The 19,525-nt window shown below is 35.4% G+C and overlaps 1 protein-coding gene across 2 annotated transcripts in view; it reads left to right on the top strand.

Moving 5' to 3' along the window:
- Positions 1 to 8,390: 8,390 nt before the first annotated feature.
- Positions 8,391 to 19,525, top strand: part of LOC149802579 (kinesin-like protein KIF19) — a 147,087-nt gene continuing 135,952 nt past the window's right edge. For both annotated transcript variants that reach the window (XM_089951850.1, XM_089951851.1), the window contains exon 1: positions 8,391 to 8,775. In XM_089951850.1, coding sequence (XP_089807976.1) covers positions 8,728 to 8,775 — 48 coding nt within the window. In that variant the 5' untranslated portion in view covers positions 8,391 to 8,727. The remainder of the gene's footprint in view (positions 8,776 to 19,525) is intronic.

The raw sequence follows: 19,525 nt of genomic DNA on the forward strand, positions 1-19,525 counted from the left end.
TAATAATACCTTTGTTTATACACGACTTACTAGCTGGGGCTGAGAAAATGTGACACCCCCAGGCTTGAAAATAAAATCTGGATTTTATTCCCCCAAATTGCTCCAAATACAAATGTGCGTTACTACACGCAATAAAAGAAACAAAATCATAACGACGCTACACGCCGACTACGGACACGAATATAGACACAACATATGGTTATCTACAGAACGATCTATGTCATTTCAGCTCTCCTATTCATGAAATCTTCGTCCACGTTCTCGGTTTCTTTCACGTATCTGATCTGCATCTGGCACTGTTGTAAAAACAGGGACTATCGCACCAAGCGTCCATTCGACAATTTCGCCTGCGTGAGATAATCATGGGGTTGGAGGTCGGTCTCCAGTATGAACTTCCGCCCGTATATGTACCGCTCGAACCGTGATATCCCGAACACGATTCCGATGGATTCCCTCTCCGATACGGAGTAGTTCTTCACGGCAGCAGACAGTTTCCGACACTCGTGCTCTTGCAGTAGTACTGCTTCCAGGCCCGTGTGATATGCGTCAGTGCGGAGCATGAAGTCATTGGACAGATCCGGTAGACGGACAACAGTGTCGGATGTCAGCCTATTCTACAGCATTAGAAAAGCGTGCTGACACGCATCCGTCGAAAAATCTTTACTCAGGCCGCATTTCCTGGTCAGGCCAGATAACGGCCCCGCAATCGCAATGACATTGGTCACATACCACATGTAATACCCGACCAATCCCAATAATAACCTCATCTCAGTTTTCGTGGTGAGGCGTGCGGTGTTTCTCCGCTGCTCCACCTTCGACTTCTCTGGGGACAGTGTGCCCTGTTTCAAGGTGTGTCCCAAATAGTCCAACGTCCGGAGCCCAAAGTGACATTTGGAAGGGCGAGCCGTCAATCCCGCCTGACGTTTCCCTTCAAAACATTAGCGAGAAGAGTGAGGTTCTCACCCAACGTCTCTGTGGCTATCAAGAGATCATCCATGAAGTTGTGAACACCCTATCGCACAAGGGCTCCAACAACTTTCGCATCATTCTAGTGAAGACGCTGAACGTATCCTGGACTCCGAACATCATTACTAACCATTGGCAGGTCCCATCGAGAGTAACAAAAAGTAAGCTTTGCCCTATCCTCCTCCCTTACCGGAATTTGACAATAGCCTTTGCATAAATCCAACTTCGAAAAATATTTTGCTTTCGATACAAAACCGAAAATATGTTCTGAGTTACGTAGCATTTTGACTTGAAATTGCGTCACCTGATTCAACTTCCGATATTCGACACAAACCCGATGTGTGCCGTCCTTCTTCTGGACTACGACTACAGGAGAGCTTACGGAGAATCGGCAGGCTTGATTATTCCCAGAGCAATCATCTGCTCGATCTCTTCTCTTACGACTTGTCGTTTCGTGTGGGGAAAAGGGTAGGGTAGCAGCTTTAACCCGAACTCGACAAGTGACGTTCTCCCGGGTATTTCCGTAAGGATACCGGAACACCCTGACAGCAACGTATTTATCTCTTCCCGCTGATCTACAGTGAACATGGGGTCACACTTCACATACGAGGATGTCTGAATCCTCGTTAATGGACAACTCGGGACAGTGTTCGCACTTTCCGTATCTCCTTCGGCGTCCTCGGTGACGATCGTGGTGACGACAAAATCGCTGACGGTATTTCTTTCTCTGTATCTTTTAAGGAGATTGGCATGGTACAGCTTCTCTTTAATCGGTAGTCGTATCCGATAGGTTTGACCTCCGACCTTCCCGGTTGCGACGTACGAACCCCTCCAAGAAACTTGCAGCTTGTTGTGTTCTTGAGGCAACAGCAACAACACCTTATCCCCTACTGACGTGGTTTCGCGCGCTTGTTGTAATACTTCGCCTGATGCGACTTCACTCGCTTGAGGTTCTCCTGTGCGAGGGAACAAACTTTCTTCAGTTTGTTTCACAAATTCGCGATGTACTGATAGGTAGTACGTACCTCTTCGACAGCATGATCGTCCGTCCACAGCTGTCTCAGTACGGCGATTGGGCCACGTACGGTCCTCCCATACAAGAGTTAAAAGGGAGAAAACCCAAAACTCGCTTGTGGTACTTCCCGAAATGGGAAAAGCATGGCAGGAATGTACCGATCCCGATCGTTGGGGAGGCCTTCACACAGCTTCTTAAGCGTGTTGTTTTTTTTTCAGAGTCCCGTTATTCCGCTCGACCAGTCCGTTACATTGGGGGTGACACGGTGGTGTAATCGTGAGGTGCATAATCGACATCACTCGGTTTACCTCTGCCATCACGCGACTCATGAATTGTGTCCCTTGATCTGTCAGGATCTCGTCGGTCACTCTGACTCTTGACCAAATCCCTAACAGCACTGCAGCTACGATTTCTGAGTCAATATTACGCAACGCGACAGCCTCCGGATAGCATGTAGCATAATCTATGACCGTTAAAATATACCGATTTCCTTGCGACGACGCGGGTTTTATCGGTCCGATCAAATTCTTTGCGAGGCGTCGAAATGGTTCATTGATACGGGGTGTATTCCCCAAGGAGACGGGTCGGTGATCCGTTTTCGGTGCCATTCTCTGACACTTGTCACAGGATAGACATACCGCTTAACATATCCTTGGACCACTGGCCAGTAAAATTCCTTGACTAGACGATCACGCGTCCTGGCAATTTCCATGTGTCCTCCCATGATACTTTCATGCGCGAGTTTCAACAATTTACATCTCTTCTCCTTTGGCACGAGGTCTTGCTTGAAGTGTTCGTGTCCCTTCCTGGCGTGGCGATACAAGATCCTCTTCTTGTATACGAACTTCGCTACGCCATTTGGAGTTTCTTTCGCCTTTCCATCTTCAGCATATTTATGCAAATGCGTGAGAGTTGCCTCTTCCTGATAAAGCTTCCTCAATTCGGCAGGAAGTACGTTACTTACCGGTGTCGACGAAACTTCCATTGGTTTCGGTTTCGTCTGTCGTCTCTTGGACCTGGTTTCCATAGCACTCACCGGCGTCGGTGTGCAGGTTTCGGGGTTCGGTTGTAGAAGCACATAACGACATACCAGTTTGCGTCATGTGATAGTCCAGCTTCAATTTTCCCCTTCACATACGGTGAATCGAGCTCAATTACAGCTACTTGCAACTAGTCACGCGCGCTGTTCGCGTACTGGACCTCAATTTCCTCCCTTGTGTAGTCCTCATGCTTAACATACTTCTTGTCTACAAGGACGGGAACGCTACACCCAGTGTCGTACAAAAGGGTGACACCTTCTCCGTTGACGCGAGGTTTGCTGGTTTACAGCTTGTCCCCGGCTCGCATCCCTTCCTATAATGCTCAGCAATCTTCCTTCGCGAGACTAAATGTTCGCTTGCTAGTTAAAAGTTATAATTCGGATCGAAATTGTTATCACATTTCCGATTGGATGTCTCTTTGACCAGATCCAATCAAACTTAGCGGACAATGTCCTTCTCGCTGTCTGTCCACGTGGTGACGGATTTAGAACATGCTCCGTTTCCCCCTCGCGGTTCCTCTGATCTTAGGACAAAGCTGTAACACATAGGTGGGAAGTCGCTCAATCTAACGCCTGTGCCGATCCAAGATGCCGAATTTTCTCTCTGGTCAGGGTAACCTTGCGTAAGAAATTAACTCTAGCCCGGGGCAATGTTCAGACATCAAACCATGGCTTGTAATAATACCTTTGTTTATACACATTTTACTAACTGGGGCTGAGCAAATGTGAATATATATATTCACGTTTGCTCAGCCCCAGTTAGTAAGTCGTGTATATAACGTACTAAAGGATCCTGCGAAACCAAGAATCAAAAGGGTTAGTTACGAGGTACTGTAGTTTAACTGCTTCACGGACTTCCGGAATGCCCTCTAACACATACAGTGCACACGAGCATCACTTATGTCACCCATCCCTCGAGAGAGAGAGAGAGGAACGACTTTCAGATAGATTGAAAATGGCAGAATACCTGGGCAGACGAACGGTTTTATAACTTCCAGGATAATAACCGGATGAATCAATATTCATGAACATCAGCTGTGAGAGACAATATGTATTGACGATACTTTCAAAGCCTGTATGAGGTGCCGTAGCGGACAAAAGCTGTTCCAATCAGTACCGTGTTGCTGAAATTGTAATGTCTTATGTTCAGAATTCCAATTTCACGCGTTGTATCAAAAATGCTTGTCCTTAAAATTCCATTTTCTAGGTCGAGATTTTAGATTGTATCTGTTGAATTAAAGAGTAATGGTTCAAAGTTATATTTTCTATATCGAGGTTTTAGATTGTGTCGTTTGAATTACACGGCGTTGATATGCTTTTGAAATTTAAACCACTGCTGTGTAATTCAAAATATACACTGTAAAACGTCGACATAGGAAATAGAACTTTAAACCACCACTGTATAATTTAACATGTAAAATTTAAAATCTCGATCAAGAAAATGGAACTTTAAGGACATGCAGTTTGATCCAACACCTGATATTGGATTTCTCGACATTCAACATAGAAATTTCAACTGCAACTTTCTCACTGGACCAGCCTTTGTCTGCTACGGCGCCTCCTAGTAAGATACAGGTAATTAGCGACTTTGAGTTAATTCTTATCAAGTACGTACAGACCAAACTTAGAAACGTCCGAATTTGTGAGCGCTGTTTCCACTTTTGCCTGAGATTATGGCATGGAAAGCAATAAAAAAATGCATATATGTATTTTGAACGCTACGGCACATGGGTACATGAATGTGGGTCTTGCCCATCAAAACTCTAAGTTCCTAAGAAACTCGCGTTCCAACGCCCCGCCTTACATGTAGGTACCCTGCTTACGGATGAAAATATGCAATGAACGCAAGAGCAAACAGTTAGGCGAAGCAGGATCTCACTGTAGACTTGCTCCCCACCTCCACCACACCCCGCCAAGGAATAGAGAGTGGAGTCGTTTAGAGAAATTGCTGAGATGTCGTAAGTGGTACTTCAAATGTTGTACCTTTATCTTCTATGCATATAACTTTCATATAGCTTTATATTTGTATAAGTTGTCTCATATTGTCGTACTACATGTTACGTTTATCTTTCTGTAGTTCCGAACCTTTTAATTGTTGGAACTTAACTTTTACTGGGCAGCATATGACCAGTATGGTGCTGACGTGCCATTAAAGCCTATACATACATTCAAGGCGCATACAAACTTGATAAAGCAGGACGATACTATGGATATAATCTAGAAACAGGCTGCAAAATGCCTGATTAAAAATACTATGGATATAATCTAGAAACAGGCTGCGAAATGCCTGATTAAAAATACTATGGATATCATCTAGAAACAGGCTGCGAAATGCCTGATTAAAAATACTATGGATATAATCTAGAAACAGGCTGCAAAATGCCTGATTAAAAATACTATGGATATAATCTAGAAACAGGCTGCGAAATGCCTGATTAAAAATACTATGGATATAATCTAGAAACAGGCTGCAAAATGCCTGATTAAAAATACTATGGATATAATCTAGAAACAGGCTGCGAAATGCCTGATTAAAAATACTATGGATATAATCTAGAAACAGGCTGCGAAATGCCTGATTAAAAATACTATGGATATAATCTAGAAACAGGCTGCGAAATGCCTGATTAAAAATACTATGGATATAATCTAGAAACAGGCTGCGAAATGCCTGATTAAAAATACTATGGATATAATCTAGAAACAGGCTGCGAAATGCCTGATTAAAAATACTATGGATATAATCTAGAAACAGGCTGCAAAATGCCTGATTAAAAATACTATGGATATAATCTAGAAACAGGCTGCGAAATGCCTGATTAAAAATACTATGGATATAATCTAGAAACAGGCTGCGAAATGCCTGATTAAAAATACTATGGATATAATCTAGAAACAGGCTGCAAAATGCCTGATTAAAAATACTATGGATATAATCTAGAAACAGGCTGCGAAATGCCTGATTAAAAATACTATGGATATAATCTAGAAACAGGCTGCGAAATGCCTGATTAAAAATACTATGGATATAATCTAGAAACAGGCTGCGAAATGCCTGATTAAAAATACTATGGATATAATCTAGAAACAGGCTGCAAAATGCCTGATTAAAAATACTATGGATATAATCTAGAAACAGGCTGCGAAATGCCTGATTAAAAATACTATGGATATAATCTAGAAACAGGCTGCGAAATGCCTGATTAAAAATACTATGGATATAATCTAGAAACAGGCTGCAAAATGCCTGATTAAAAATACTATGGATATAATCTAGAAACAGGCTGCAAAATGCCTGATTAAAAATACTATGGATATAATCTAGAAACAGGCTGCGAAATGCCTGATTAAAAATACTATGGATATAATCTAGAAACAGACTGCAAAATGCCTGATTAAAAATTAGCTTTTCTTCCATATGAAAAGAAAAACGGTACTACGGTCAAAAAATTACCAGACTATTTGTTGACAAATTAAAGCTTCCTTTGCATACAGACACACATAGCCGTACACCAGGGATGTCATTTCAACTTTTTTAGGGGAGGGGGAAAACTTGAAGGGGGGGGGCAAAACTTGACGGGCTTGCTAATTTTCGTATATAGGCTACATCAATTTTACAGCCTATGAAAATTCGGGGGGAGGGGGCAAATGCCCCCCTACCACACCCCCAAATGACGTCCCTGCCATACACTCAGAGCACCGAAAAGAAGTCACGCATCGAATTTGTTCTTTTTATCTCCGTTACGTGTTCGTTATTACATAAACACCTTTGAGGACATATTGCATTCGGTCATATCCGTCTGTATGTGCGTGCATGCGTCCGCCCATCGCTCAGGTTTCTTGCAATCTGGATTTCACCAGCATAGATTGAGGAAGGGTTATTATATTTGCCGAGGTTTTAGAAGGATGATTTGAAACGTGGATGCACGGGCGCCCGCAGCATAGGTCAATGGAGGGTCACGTGAACCCTCAAATCATACTGCCAAATATATATATATATATATATATATATATATATATATATATATATATATATATATATATATATATATATATATATATATATATATACATATATATATATATATATATATATATATATATATATATATATATATATATATATATATATATATATATATATATATATATATATATATATATATATATATATATATTCCGACAGTTTAATCAGGCAAATGAAGCTGAAAATGTCAGAAGATTCTGTTTAAAACGCCTAGTAAATATTCGCTTTAGTTTCAGACTGCTTACTACACTAACTACGCAGCTAACTCTCCCGGCCGTGATTGCCTGCCCCCCCCCCCCCGCAAAAAATCTTGCGGAAGCCCATGCATGGATGTAACCTCTGCAAGAGCAGAGGCGAGGACCAAAGTCCGTATTTTCATATGTAATATAGATTATTCCACGAAACACGAGCTCCATCTATACTGGTTGAGGGATGGGGATGATATTAAAAATGTTTTTTAAGAGGATGAGTAGGTGACTGAAGATTTTCGGATCCTGTAGTAGAGGATTGGGTGTGGATGTAAGATTCGGCATGCTGACCAGCCTACTGTGCAAAGCATACTCTCATATTACGTATATTATGACGAACATTAAAAAATTCTTTCTGATTTTCAACAATGGATATGATTTTAAGTATAGAAAAGTAATATAATAAACTATTCTCTTTCTGTTGGCACAACATTTTTTTAAATCCTTGAAACGAGATTATGTTCTTTCTGGGGTTGAAAAAATCTTGGTATAAACCTAGTTGGTACCATTAAATTATAAACGATCCGCATGACAGGTTAATGTTTGTAAATCGATATACACAGTTACCAGATTATTTTTATAAAATCAAATTTGTTTTGAGATCGATTTACATACTTGTTTTCTCCCCTCAAAACTGATATCATTGTTAAGGCATGCACTGTAAATCTTCCAAAAACAGGTTAGTATTTGCTTCTTACAAGTCTTTTCCACTCGCACAGTTTGATGAAACGACATTTTTTTTAAAAAAAAGAAGTCTGACGTAATTAGGTGAAAACTTGAACTGATTACGAAGCTGTGTCGAGTCTCAACGTTAATGTTTTTCGCAGCCACTGTGTTTAATTTTTATGTCATCTGAGCATTTTAGTTTTGTATGGCAAAATCATTCTAGCGCTGTTTATTGAGTTAACGCGCGTGAGCATCTTATACAGGTTTCATTAATCGTATAGTAGTTTCACACACTTGTTGCATGTACAAACGCGTAGTCGATCGATGAAGTTAATACACAAATTACAGGCGTTTCTACTCGCGTAGTGATATTGGATCGAGGTCAAAAGCAATCAAGCTTGACAGCTTGAATTGGTTTTGGGTTGACAGTCTGCCAAACGTGCAATGATTGTTAACGGCGTTTTGTCAGTATTAGCAGCACGTGCTTAAGCGAGTCGCTGAATTCTGTGGTAATAGCAATTTAAGAACAAGACCGAAAGAGAAGTGTCGGTTAGGAGACGGTAACCCTGAAATCGGAGTTTATACCTGAACACCCACTTGTCTTGTACATTACAACAACATCAAATCGAAAAAAGCTTGGTATATATTGCATGGAATACATACTAGCTGCTCACAACGGAGTGGCTTTTCGACTGTATGAAGTCCGTACCTCCGTCAGTCATTCTACAATTATGTCATAGATTGTAGAAGGGAATAATCGAAGAAAATGACGGAGAGTAAGTCGAAATTAGGCGGAGGAGAGCAAAACCTGACGGTACGTTTCTATCTACGTAAAATGTTTTGCATTTAACAGTCTTATGTATTTTTGTTTCTCAGTTTGCTTACACTAAGAGCCTATCTGCTTCATCCTATTTCTTTCTTCGTTCATTCGTTCTTTTAAAGTCTTAGTCGTTTTATTTGATTGATTTACAGCATATGAAAACAAAAATAATTCCATTAAAACCATACGGATGCAGTTGATGTAGTATTTTGTATTTTTTTTTTAATTTTCCTAGCAAAATATATGTAATTTCGTTAATTATAAATTTACCTTTTTTCAAATATGTAAACATTTCCTCACATTATATATAAAACTATTTTTACATCTTCATTTTATTTGAAAGTCTGTTGTTTTTCATTACATGCAGACTTGCCGGTTTCTGTTATTTTTGGGCTTCATCGAACGAGGTAACGAAAGTGTATCATGGAATTTTGTATCTGATTAAAACGGAAATTAAAAGCAATTCATTCTAAAAAAAGAAAACAAAATGTCCGTTAGAAAAAGTGTGATATATTAAACTAAAAATATTCTGATGATACTAGAAACAACCTATAAGATAATACATTGTGTTGTAAAATTTAAAAAGCGTTGATTGTAATAATTGCTAATACAGAGGTCACAGGAAGAGAGTACACACACACACACACACACACACACACGCACACACACATATAGTGTGTGTGTGTAGTGGCGTGGTAAGGGTAAATTGCATCCGGGCGACGAGAAAGGACCAAAGGGGTTTGGCGCCCAAAGACCTCTGGTGCCTGTGGTTCTTGTGCCCCAAGGCATCTGGCGTCCGGGGCAGCCCCGTCCACCCCTCCCTTTAATGCACTGTGTGATTTTCCGTACTAGATGTTACAGAAATAGAACTGTTGAGATGTTTGAATAGCTTTTGATGAAAAAGATTGCACAATAAAATCCAAATAGTTCACTGGCTGGTTGGCGGACGTATTGCTCACATTGTATAGTTATATGTGTAAATATGTATTATTATTATTATTAGTAGTAGTAGTATTGTTATTGGACGTTGTAGGGAGAGGATTACAAGTAATATACAATTTTATGTTTCTTTTCTTTAGTCAAAATCAAAGTGAGTGCATGTACAGCTTCCTTTTTTTGCCTCTAAAAACATAGTTTCAAGTGCTTCTTGTTAAAAAAAAACCTCTGTAATTCTTTAAGCTTAACTTGAAGAAAATAAATATCAGATGACAGATATTATGCAGTTTTCACGTGTTTTGCAATAAAATACAATATATCAAGTTACCTTTTGGGCAGTTTAACAACAGACCCATTACAAATCTTGTTTACAGGTAAACTTTCGGAATATGGTACTAATATCCATGCATGCGTCACCTTTACATATACATAAAAATAACTTCAATAGAAAAACCGTCGGCTACGCATGGGCAGACTTCCATTCTATCAAACCAGTTAGAAAACGACTAAAAAATGTTAAAAGTTTTTAAAGAATGTAAAATGTTGGTGGTTTGTTTGTTGTACATGTTTCCAAGATAATTGGTGTAAAATGGCTTTTTCCTGTGATACAGAATGGTGACAGACTTGTCCTGACCCCACCGTCCTAAAACTTTTCTGGACTCCAGATCTTATTCGGAAATATTCTTACCAACCAGATCAGGTCGTCATGGGAGGGGGGCAAATGCCTTTACCAAAGGAAAATTAACAAGCACGTCAAGTTTTGCCCCCCCCCCCGTGACGTTTTGTTCCCCCCCCCCCCCCCCCCGAAAAAAGTTTAAATGACGTCCCTGAACCAGATGCTAGATTTTATTGATTTCTGGTAAGAATTTTAAGTCTGGAATAGTGTTGTCAAGTTTTGTGACAGAGGGCAGGATTTTAATCTGCATAGTTGAGAGGTCTCGAGTCAAGCAACGTAACAAATTGAGCTGTAACTGTACGGAATAGCAGTTATTACAATGAAATCAGGAAGACAATATACAATGCATTCAAATAGTCAGTAGTTTAATGTGAGAGACATTTAAATTTTAAAGAGTAAAATTCTTACTAGAAATGTTAAACATTAATTCCATGAAACGTTACTTATGACGGAACAAATAATATTTGCCAGAACAAAAACAAATCAAGAATATATAATAGTGAGAACTGTATCTTGAAATCTCTGTGGAACTATGACATTCATCTAAATTCTTTTATTTTAAGTAGATGGAACAATTTACTCTTTATGTGTACTACATAATTTAATTCTTAACATTGCAGAGGGTTTGGGTTAGGGTTAGGGTCCATTGTTGTAGATGTGTGTGTATATTTGTACATAAGATATATATGATCTTTTATGTTTAAAATACTTCAACTTCAGATATATGGACTATGTAGTCTGAAACAAAGAATTCTTATATCTAAATCAGTATTTAAATTGTACATACACAAAACAGTTTATTTCTTAAAGGCTACATGATCATCAAAATACTGTGTATATAACGACTTTTGAAATTCATTTTTTCTTTAATAGAGGTGTATTCATAGGCGCCCGCAGGATTTTTTTTGCGGGGGTTGGAGTGGGGGTGGTGTTGGTGACGTCTGAGAGAGTTAGTTGCATAGTTCCGTGTGTAAACAGTCTGAAACTAAAGCTAATATTTAATAAGCGTTTTGAACAGAATCTTGTGTCTCATATATATATATATATATATATATATATATATATATATATATATATATATATATATATATGCAGTATGATTGTGGGTCACGTGACCCCCTTGACCTCTGCTGCGGGCGCCCTTCGGCATATTTATATGGAATACATAAGACCAATTGATAATTGTCAAGTTATATTTTATTGTAAATTTAAGTCATATAGGAATTTAAATTTAAAAAGGTTGAAGTGCAGATGAAATGATCATGTTCTTTTTATACAGGGTATACTTTAATATCATTAAAATCTTTTAGTTTAGTACTTGTTTGTATAAATTGGAATAAAATAATAGTTGTAATACTACATGTATCAGTATCAATTAGAATAAGATTCCAGTTGTAATACTACATGTATCAGTATCAATTAGAATAAGATTCAGGTTGTAATACTACATGTATCAGTATAAATTAGAATAAGATTCAGGTTGTAATACTACATGTATCAGTATAAATTAGAATAAGATAAAAGTTGTAATACTACATGCATCAGTATAAATTAGAATAAGATAAAAGTTGTAATACTACATGTATCAGTATCAATTAGAATAAGATAAAAGTTGTAATACTACATGCATCAGTATAAATTAGAATAAGATAAAAGTTGTAATACTACATGCATCAGTATAAATTAGAATAAGATAAAAGTTGTAATACTACATGTATCAGTATCAATTAGAATAAGATAAAAGTTGTAATACTACATGTATCAGTATAAATTAGAATAAGATAAAAGTTGTAATACTACATGTATCAGTATCAATTAGAATAAGATTCAGGTTGTAATACTACATGTATCGTATAAATTAGAATAAGATAAAAGTTGTAATACTACATGTATCAGTATCAATTAGAATAAGATAAAAGTTGTAATACTACATGTATCAGTATCAATTAGAATAAGATAAAAGTTGTAATACTACATGTATCAGTATCAATTAGAATAAGATAAAAGTTGTAATACTACATGCATCAGTATAAATTAGAATAAGATAAAAGTTGTAATACTACATGTATCAGTATCAATTAGAATAAGATAAAAGTTGTAATACTACATGTATCAGTATAAATTAGAATAAGATAAAAGTTGTAATACTACATGTATCAGTATAAATTAGAATAAGATAAAAGTTGTAATACTACATGCATCAGTATAAATTAGAATAAGATAAAAGTTGTAATACTACATGTATCATATAAATTAGAATAAGATAAAAGTTGTAATACTACATGTATCAGTATCAGTTAGAATAAGATAAAAGTTGTAATACTACATGCATCAGTATAAATTAGAATAAGATAAAAGTTGTAATACTACATGTATCAGTATAAATTAGAATAAGATAAAAGTTGTAATACTACATGCATCAGTATAAATTAGAATAAGATAAAAGTTGTAATACTACATGTATCGTATAAATTAGAATAAGATAAAAGTTGTAATACTACATGTATCAGTATCAGTTAGAATAAGATAAAAGTTGTAATACTACATGCATCAGTATAAATTAGAATAAGATAAAAGTTGTAATACTACATGTATCAGTATAAATTAGAATAAGATAAAAGTTGTAATACTACATGCATCAGTATAAATTAGAATAAGATAAAAGTTGTAATACTACATGTATCAGTATAAATTAGAATAAGATAAAAGTTGTAATACTACATGCATCAGTATAAATTAGAATAAGATAAAAGTTGTAATACTACATGTATCAGTATCAATTAGAATAAGATAAAAGTTGTAATACTACATGTATCAGTATAAATTAGAATAAGATAAAAGTTGTAATACTACATGTAGTTGTAATAAATTAGAATAAGATAAATGTTGTAATACTTTTACTAGGAGATTTTTTGTCCCCATTTACATCAAGTTCATAAGCGGCCAATTTGGCTAAAAATGGAAATATAAGGAGGTTGTGATGCTATTGAAGTTCATAGCATGAGTTTGTGCATAATGTTTCATGTGGACAAAATTCAGAAGCAATCAAGATAAACTTAATTGTATATTTGGATGGGTCACTCATTGATCAGAAGCAATCAAGATAAACTTAATTGTATATTTGGATGGGTCACTCATTGATCAGAAGCAATCAAGAATCAAGATAAACTTAATTGTATAATTGGATGGGCCACTCATTGATCAGAAGCAATCAAGAATCAAGATAAACTTAATTGTATATTTGGATGGGCCACTCATTGATCAGAAGCAATCAAGAATCAAGATAAACTTAATTGTATATTTGGATGGGTCACTCATTGATCAGAAGCAATCAAGAATCAAGATAAACTTAATTGGATATTTGGATGGGCCACTCATTGATCAGAAACATTAAAGATTTTAACTTAATTGTATGATAGGTCACTAATTGTTCAAAGCTGATAATTGGTTTGGATGGGTCATTCGTTCAATGCTGATAATAGGTTTTGACCGCAACCATTATTAAAACTGCTGGGATGCTTCAACACTTGCAATTGGCACAGGTTTGTAGCATCCCTAATTGGGTCATTTGTTCGAGAACGGGACAGATTATTGTCTATATACTGCATATAAACCTTTTGTGCTCGTAGTAAATTGCGTTAGACACTGTTTATTACCGTTTAACTTGAGAAACCCCGTCAATTTTATTGTACTGTATATTTTGTAAAGTTCACAGTTTTGTTTAATATATTGAAATTGCTGTCAATTATAGCATCCAATTCTAAAATCAGTGGTCCTAGGTATGATTCCTTTTTTGGGAAAGTTCCATGGCATTTCATTACTATTTTTAGATAATTCTTAAGGTTTCCTTACTTCATTTTTCATTTCTTCTTTTTGATAAAATAATATCATAGGGATTTGTACAAGCTAGTCATCAAATAATTTTTTGTTATTGTTGCCACCTTAAGGTAAGGGACTGACTATTTAATTATTTTGAGAGGCGTGGTATGTAGGATATTTTTTTACAAACCAGGATATTTTTTGTTTACTTTTACCTCAAGATACTTTATTTTTCCACCTAATATAATGGATATAATTAGTTTTCTCTTACAAATCAGGAAAAATGCTTTTTCCTGTCTTGGGTCCAGAAATTTGTTCTTGAAAACCTCCCTTCCCAAATAAATGCTTAGTACCAAAGTAGTGTTGTGTAAATTGATAACACTGAATGCAAATATATGTATCTTATTTTTTTAGATGTCTGTTTACCTCAAAGAGAAAGCCATGTATAAAATATACACATTTATATAGATCTTAAAAAGGAAAATTCATCACAATTGAGAAATTCAGTACTTAAAGTGACTTAATGTTGATGCAAATTAAAATTAAAAAATATAAATATTTTTGGAACATTTAAATCTCAAATACTGTGAGACATAACCTCAATTGCTTTTATGAAAGACCTTTATATGAATCCATGAACTGTATCAGGGAGTTTTGTTAAATGGTTTAGATTTATTGTTAAAAGGATTGGACTTTATCCAACAGACTTAAATAAATATAACATGAAACAAATAAGTTATTTTTAAAATATTTCTGACATGGTTAACTAGAACATATAACTGTTTAATCAAAACATTTTGTGAATATGCTTTAGATAAATGAGGAGTCTTCTTTTTCAGAGATATTCCAAAAATTTAAAATGTTTGAAATTAAGGTTTAAAATATTTATTTCTGCTTCAAAAAAGTTGGTTGAAACATGATTCATTATTTCTGCCATTTTATAAACTGTCAGAAATGTGTACTTTTTAGTACTTATCATAAAAAAGAAAGCTTGTAGGACAACAAATAACTCAAAACTTCAATCAGTCACACATCTTACTTCAAAACTTAAATCAGTCACACCTTACCTCAAAACTTCAATCAGTTACACATCTTCCCTCAAAACTTCAATCAGTCACACATCTTACCTCAAAACTTCAATGCCCCATTTCTGACCTCAGAACTTCACTGTCACATATCTTACCTCAAAACTTCAACCAGTCACACATCTTACCTCATAATTCAACCAGTTATACTTAAAACCTCAGAACTTCAACCAGACTCACACTTTTTAGCTCAAAACTTCATCCAGTAACACTTCTCACATCATATGTGCCATGGATGCTCAAAAATAATTGGAAACTGTAAACCCTTCTTGCTGGGCAGGAGACCATGATGTGACTCTCTTTATGATGCATTGGGAATATTGTGCTGGGCTGTCTCTGTCTGTCCACCAGTCTCTGTCTCCATGTGTTTGTAACTATCCCCTCCTAATTAATTGGGTGGAAATTCAGCCTGATTACTATGAAATAAAAAGGGTGATTTTGAATGCCAACTTACACAACCAAACTGTGTGTGTGAAATTGAGTTCACATGTTTGCACTCTGTTTAAGTTATGTAGCAGTTGATTGGTGTAATTTTCATCCAATAGATCTCTATGTAAAAATTTGCTGCGATAGACCCTTATTATGACTGAGGAAGAGATTCTGGCCATTTCTTACCTTTTGTCTGCCATTAACATCAAACAAATGTGTTTGGTCATACTGAGCTTGAAGTTAAACAGGGAAAACAAAATAACATTTAATTTATTAATATCAATAAAATAAATGTATTCGAGACCCAGAAATGGTAATTAATTAGATTTGGAAAGCTGAGTTCACAGTGTTTTTAATGCAACTATAATTGACAGGGGTGGGGTTTGTTACTAAATACCAAAATAGACATATAATATTGATTTTGAAAGCATTGTAACCTTAATGTTTAAATTCAATTGAATACATTTGATGAATATTCAAATAGGAAAATTTGGTACTCATTTAAGCCAACTTTGAATATATCCTTTTTCAGATGGAAAGATTTCAAAGAGTTTACAAAAATATATACTATTCTTTGAAAGTGGATCCTTTATCATCTGTTGAGCTATGGATTTTTGTTAAATTAAGATACAATTTGGAAATATTAATTATTGATGAATCAGTCATTGACAGGTTGGAGAAAGCTCATCAGTGATCATGAAATTTGGACCCATTCCTGTTTTTAATATTCAGGGTCATTATTAAATTAATACAAAAGGATGGAATGGATAGGTGACAAACATGCATTACATTATGTTACATACATACATACATACCTACCTACCTACCTACCTACCTACCTATTCATCTTTTATTTAAAGCCTTTATTGTGTTTGATGAGTATTTTTAAATACAAATTACATGCTCCAATCATAAAAAGCTGCTTTTTAACATTCAAGTATATCTCAATACTGTTTTGACAGCATTCCCTCTGTTATATATGCTATGTACCATATATACTTGCTTATAAGTCAAGTCAAACTACAAACAAGAAAGATCCTAATCTGTTTTAGCATATTGTGTCTGCAAATCAGGGTGTATGTTATTTGTTTTAATGATTACTTCTGTCAAACTGCACAGACCCAGATCTGCTGACACATTATCTGGCTTAACGTATATGTGAGTATATATGATATGTGTGCATTGTCATAGACACATCAAAACAACATTTACAAAACATTCTAAAAACTACATTGAAAGAACTTCATAATACTTTAACAATTCCTTATATTAAATTTGGCAACATGCTTCAGGAAGCCATGAAAAGATTATTTGCCGTATGTGGTTGTTGTTTGAATGATCAAAAGGAGAAAAGATCACCGATTTGCCGTGTTATCAAAGCTATTTTATTGGGTTTCATTTCAATGACTGTATGACTGTACTATATGTATTTTATTAGGATGTGAGTTTTAGCTATACTTGTCTGTTGGAGCAATGAATTAACCCAACCCCATGTGTATACATGAAATTATTAAAGCAATGAATTCCCCAACCCCATGTGCATATATGAAATTATTAAATCAATGAATTCCCCAACCCCATGTGCATATATGAAATTATTAAAGCAATGAATTCCCCAACCCCATGTGCATATATGAAATTATTAAAGCAATGAATTCCCCAACCCCATGTGTATATATGAAATTATTAAATCAATGAATTCCTCAACCCCATGTTTATATATGAAATTATTAAAACAATGAATTCCCCAACCCCATGTGTATATATGAAATTATTAAAGCAAAGAATTCCCCAACCCAATGTGTATATATGAAATTATTAAAGCAATGAATTCCCCAACCCCATGTGTATATATGAAATTATTAAAACAGTGAATTCCCCAACCCCATGTGTATATATGAAATTATTAAATCAATGAATTCCTCAACCCCATGTTTATATATGAAATTATTAAAACAATGAATTCCCCAACCCCATGTGTATATATGAAATTATTAAAGCAAAGAATTCCCCAACCCCATGTGTATATATGAAATTATTAAAGCAATGAATTCCCCAACCCCATGTGTATATATGAAATTATTAAAACAGTGAATTCCCCAACCCCATGTGTATATATGAAATTATTAAATCAATGAATTCCCCTACCCCATGTGTATATGTGAAATTACTAAAGCAATGAATTCCCCAACCCTATGTGTATATATGAAATTATTAAACAATGAATTCCCCAACCCCATGTGTATATATGAAACTATTAAATCAATGAATTCCCCAACCCCATGTGTATATATGAAACTATTAAAACAGCGAATTCCCCAACCCCATGTGTATATATGAAATTATTAAAACAGTGAATTCCCCTACCCCATGTGTATATATAAAATTATTAAAACAGTGAATTCCCCTACCCCATGTGTATATATGAAATTATTAAAACAGTGAATTCCCCAACCTCATGTCTATATATGAAATTATTAAAACAGTGAATTCCCCTACCCCATGTGTATATATGTAATTATTAAATTAATGAATTCCCCAACCCCATGTGTATATATGTAATTATTAAATCAATGAATTCCCCAACCCCATGTGTATATATGTAATTATTAAATCAATGAATTCCCCAACCCCATGTGTACATATGAAATTATTAAATCAATGAATTCCCCTACCCCATGTGCATATATGAAATTATTAAAACAGTAACCCCATGTGTATATATGAAATTATTAAATCAATGAATTCCCCTACCCCATGTGCATATATGAAATTATTAAAGCAATGCATTCCCCAGCCCCATGTGTATATATGAAATTATTAAATCAATGAATTCCCCATGTGCATATATGAAATTATTAAAACAGTGAATTCCCCTACCCCATGTGTATATATGAAATTATTAAAACATTGAGTTCCCCAACCCCATGTGTACATATGAAATTATTAAAACAGTGAATTCCCCAACCCCATGTGTATATATGAAATTATTAAAGCAGTGAATTCCCCAACCCCATGTGTACATATGAAATTATTAAAACAGTGAATTCCCCTACCCCATGTGTATATATGAAATTATTAAAACAGTGAATTCCCCAGCCCCATGTGTATGTATGAAATTATTAAATCAATGAATTCCCCTACCCCATGTGCATATATGAAATTATTAAAGCAATGCATTCCCCTACCCCATGTGCATATATGAAATTATTAAATCAATGAATTCCCCTACCCCATGTGCATATATGAAATTATTAAAGCAATGCATTCCCCTACCTCAAGTGTATATATGAAATTATTAAATCAATAAATTCCCCTATCCCATGTATTTATATGAAGTTATTAAAGCAATGAATTCCCTTACCCCATGTGTATACATTCAATTATTTAAAAAATATCTTGTTTAAAAGAATCTGAATATTAACCAATAGGTGATGATACAGTTGTCCCATGCTGTAAATGATTTAGTTTGGTGTTTTATTACATACAGTAGCACACAAATAGGTGTTTTACAACAAAGCAACACAAGTAAGTGTTTTTCAACAAAGCAACACAAGTAGGTGTTTTACAACAAAGCAACACAAGTAGGTGTTTTACAACAAAGCAACACATGTATGTTCTTTACAAAAAGCAACACAAGTAGGTGTTTTACAACAAAGCATTACAATTATGTGTTTTACAACAAAGCAACACAAGTATGTGTTTTACAACAAAGCAACACAAGTAGGTGTTTTACAACAAAGCAACACAAGTAGGTGTTATACAACAAAGCAACACAAGTATGTGTTTTACAACAAAG

Source organism: Sinohyriopsis cumingii, chromosome 3 (assembly GCF_028554795.1).
Source record: "Sinohyriopsis cumingii isolate HCF-2022 chromosome 3, ASM2855479v2, whole genome shotgun sequence".
NCBI lineage: Eukaryota > Metazoa > Mollusca > Bivalvia > Unionida > Unionidae > Sinohyriopsis > Sinohyriopsis cumingii.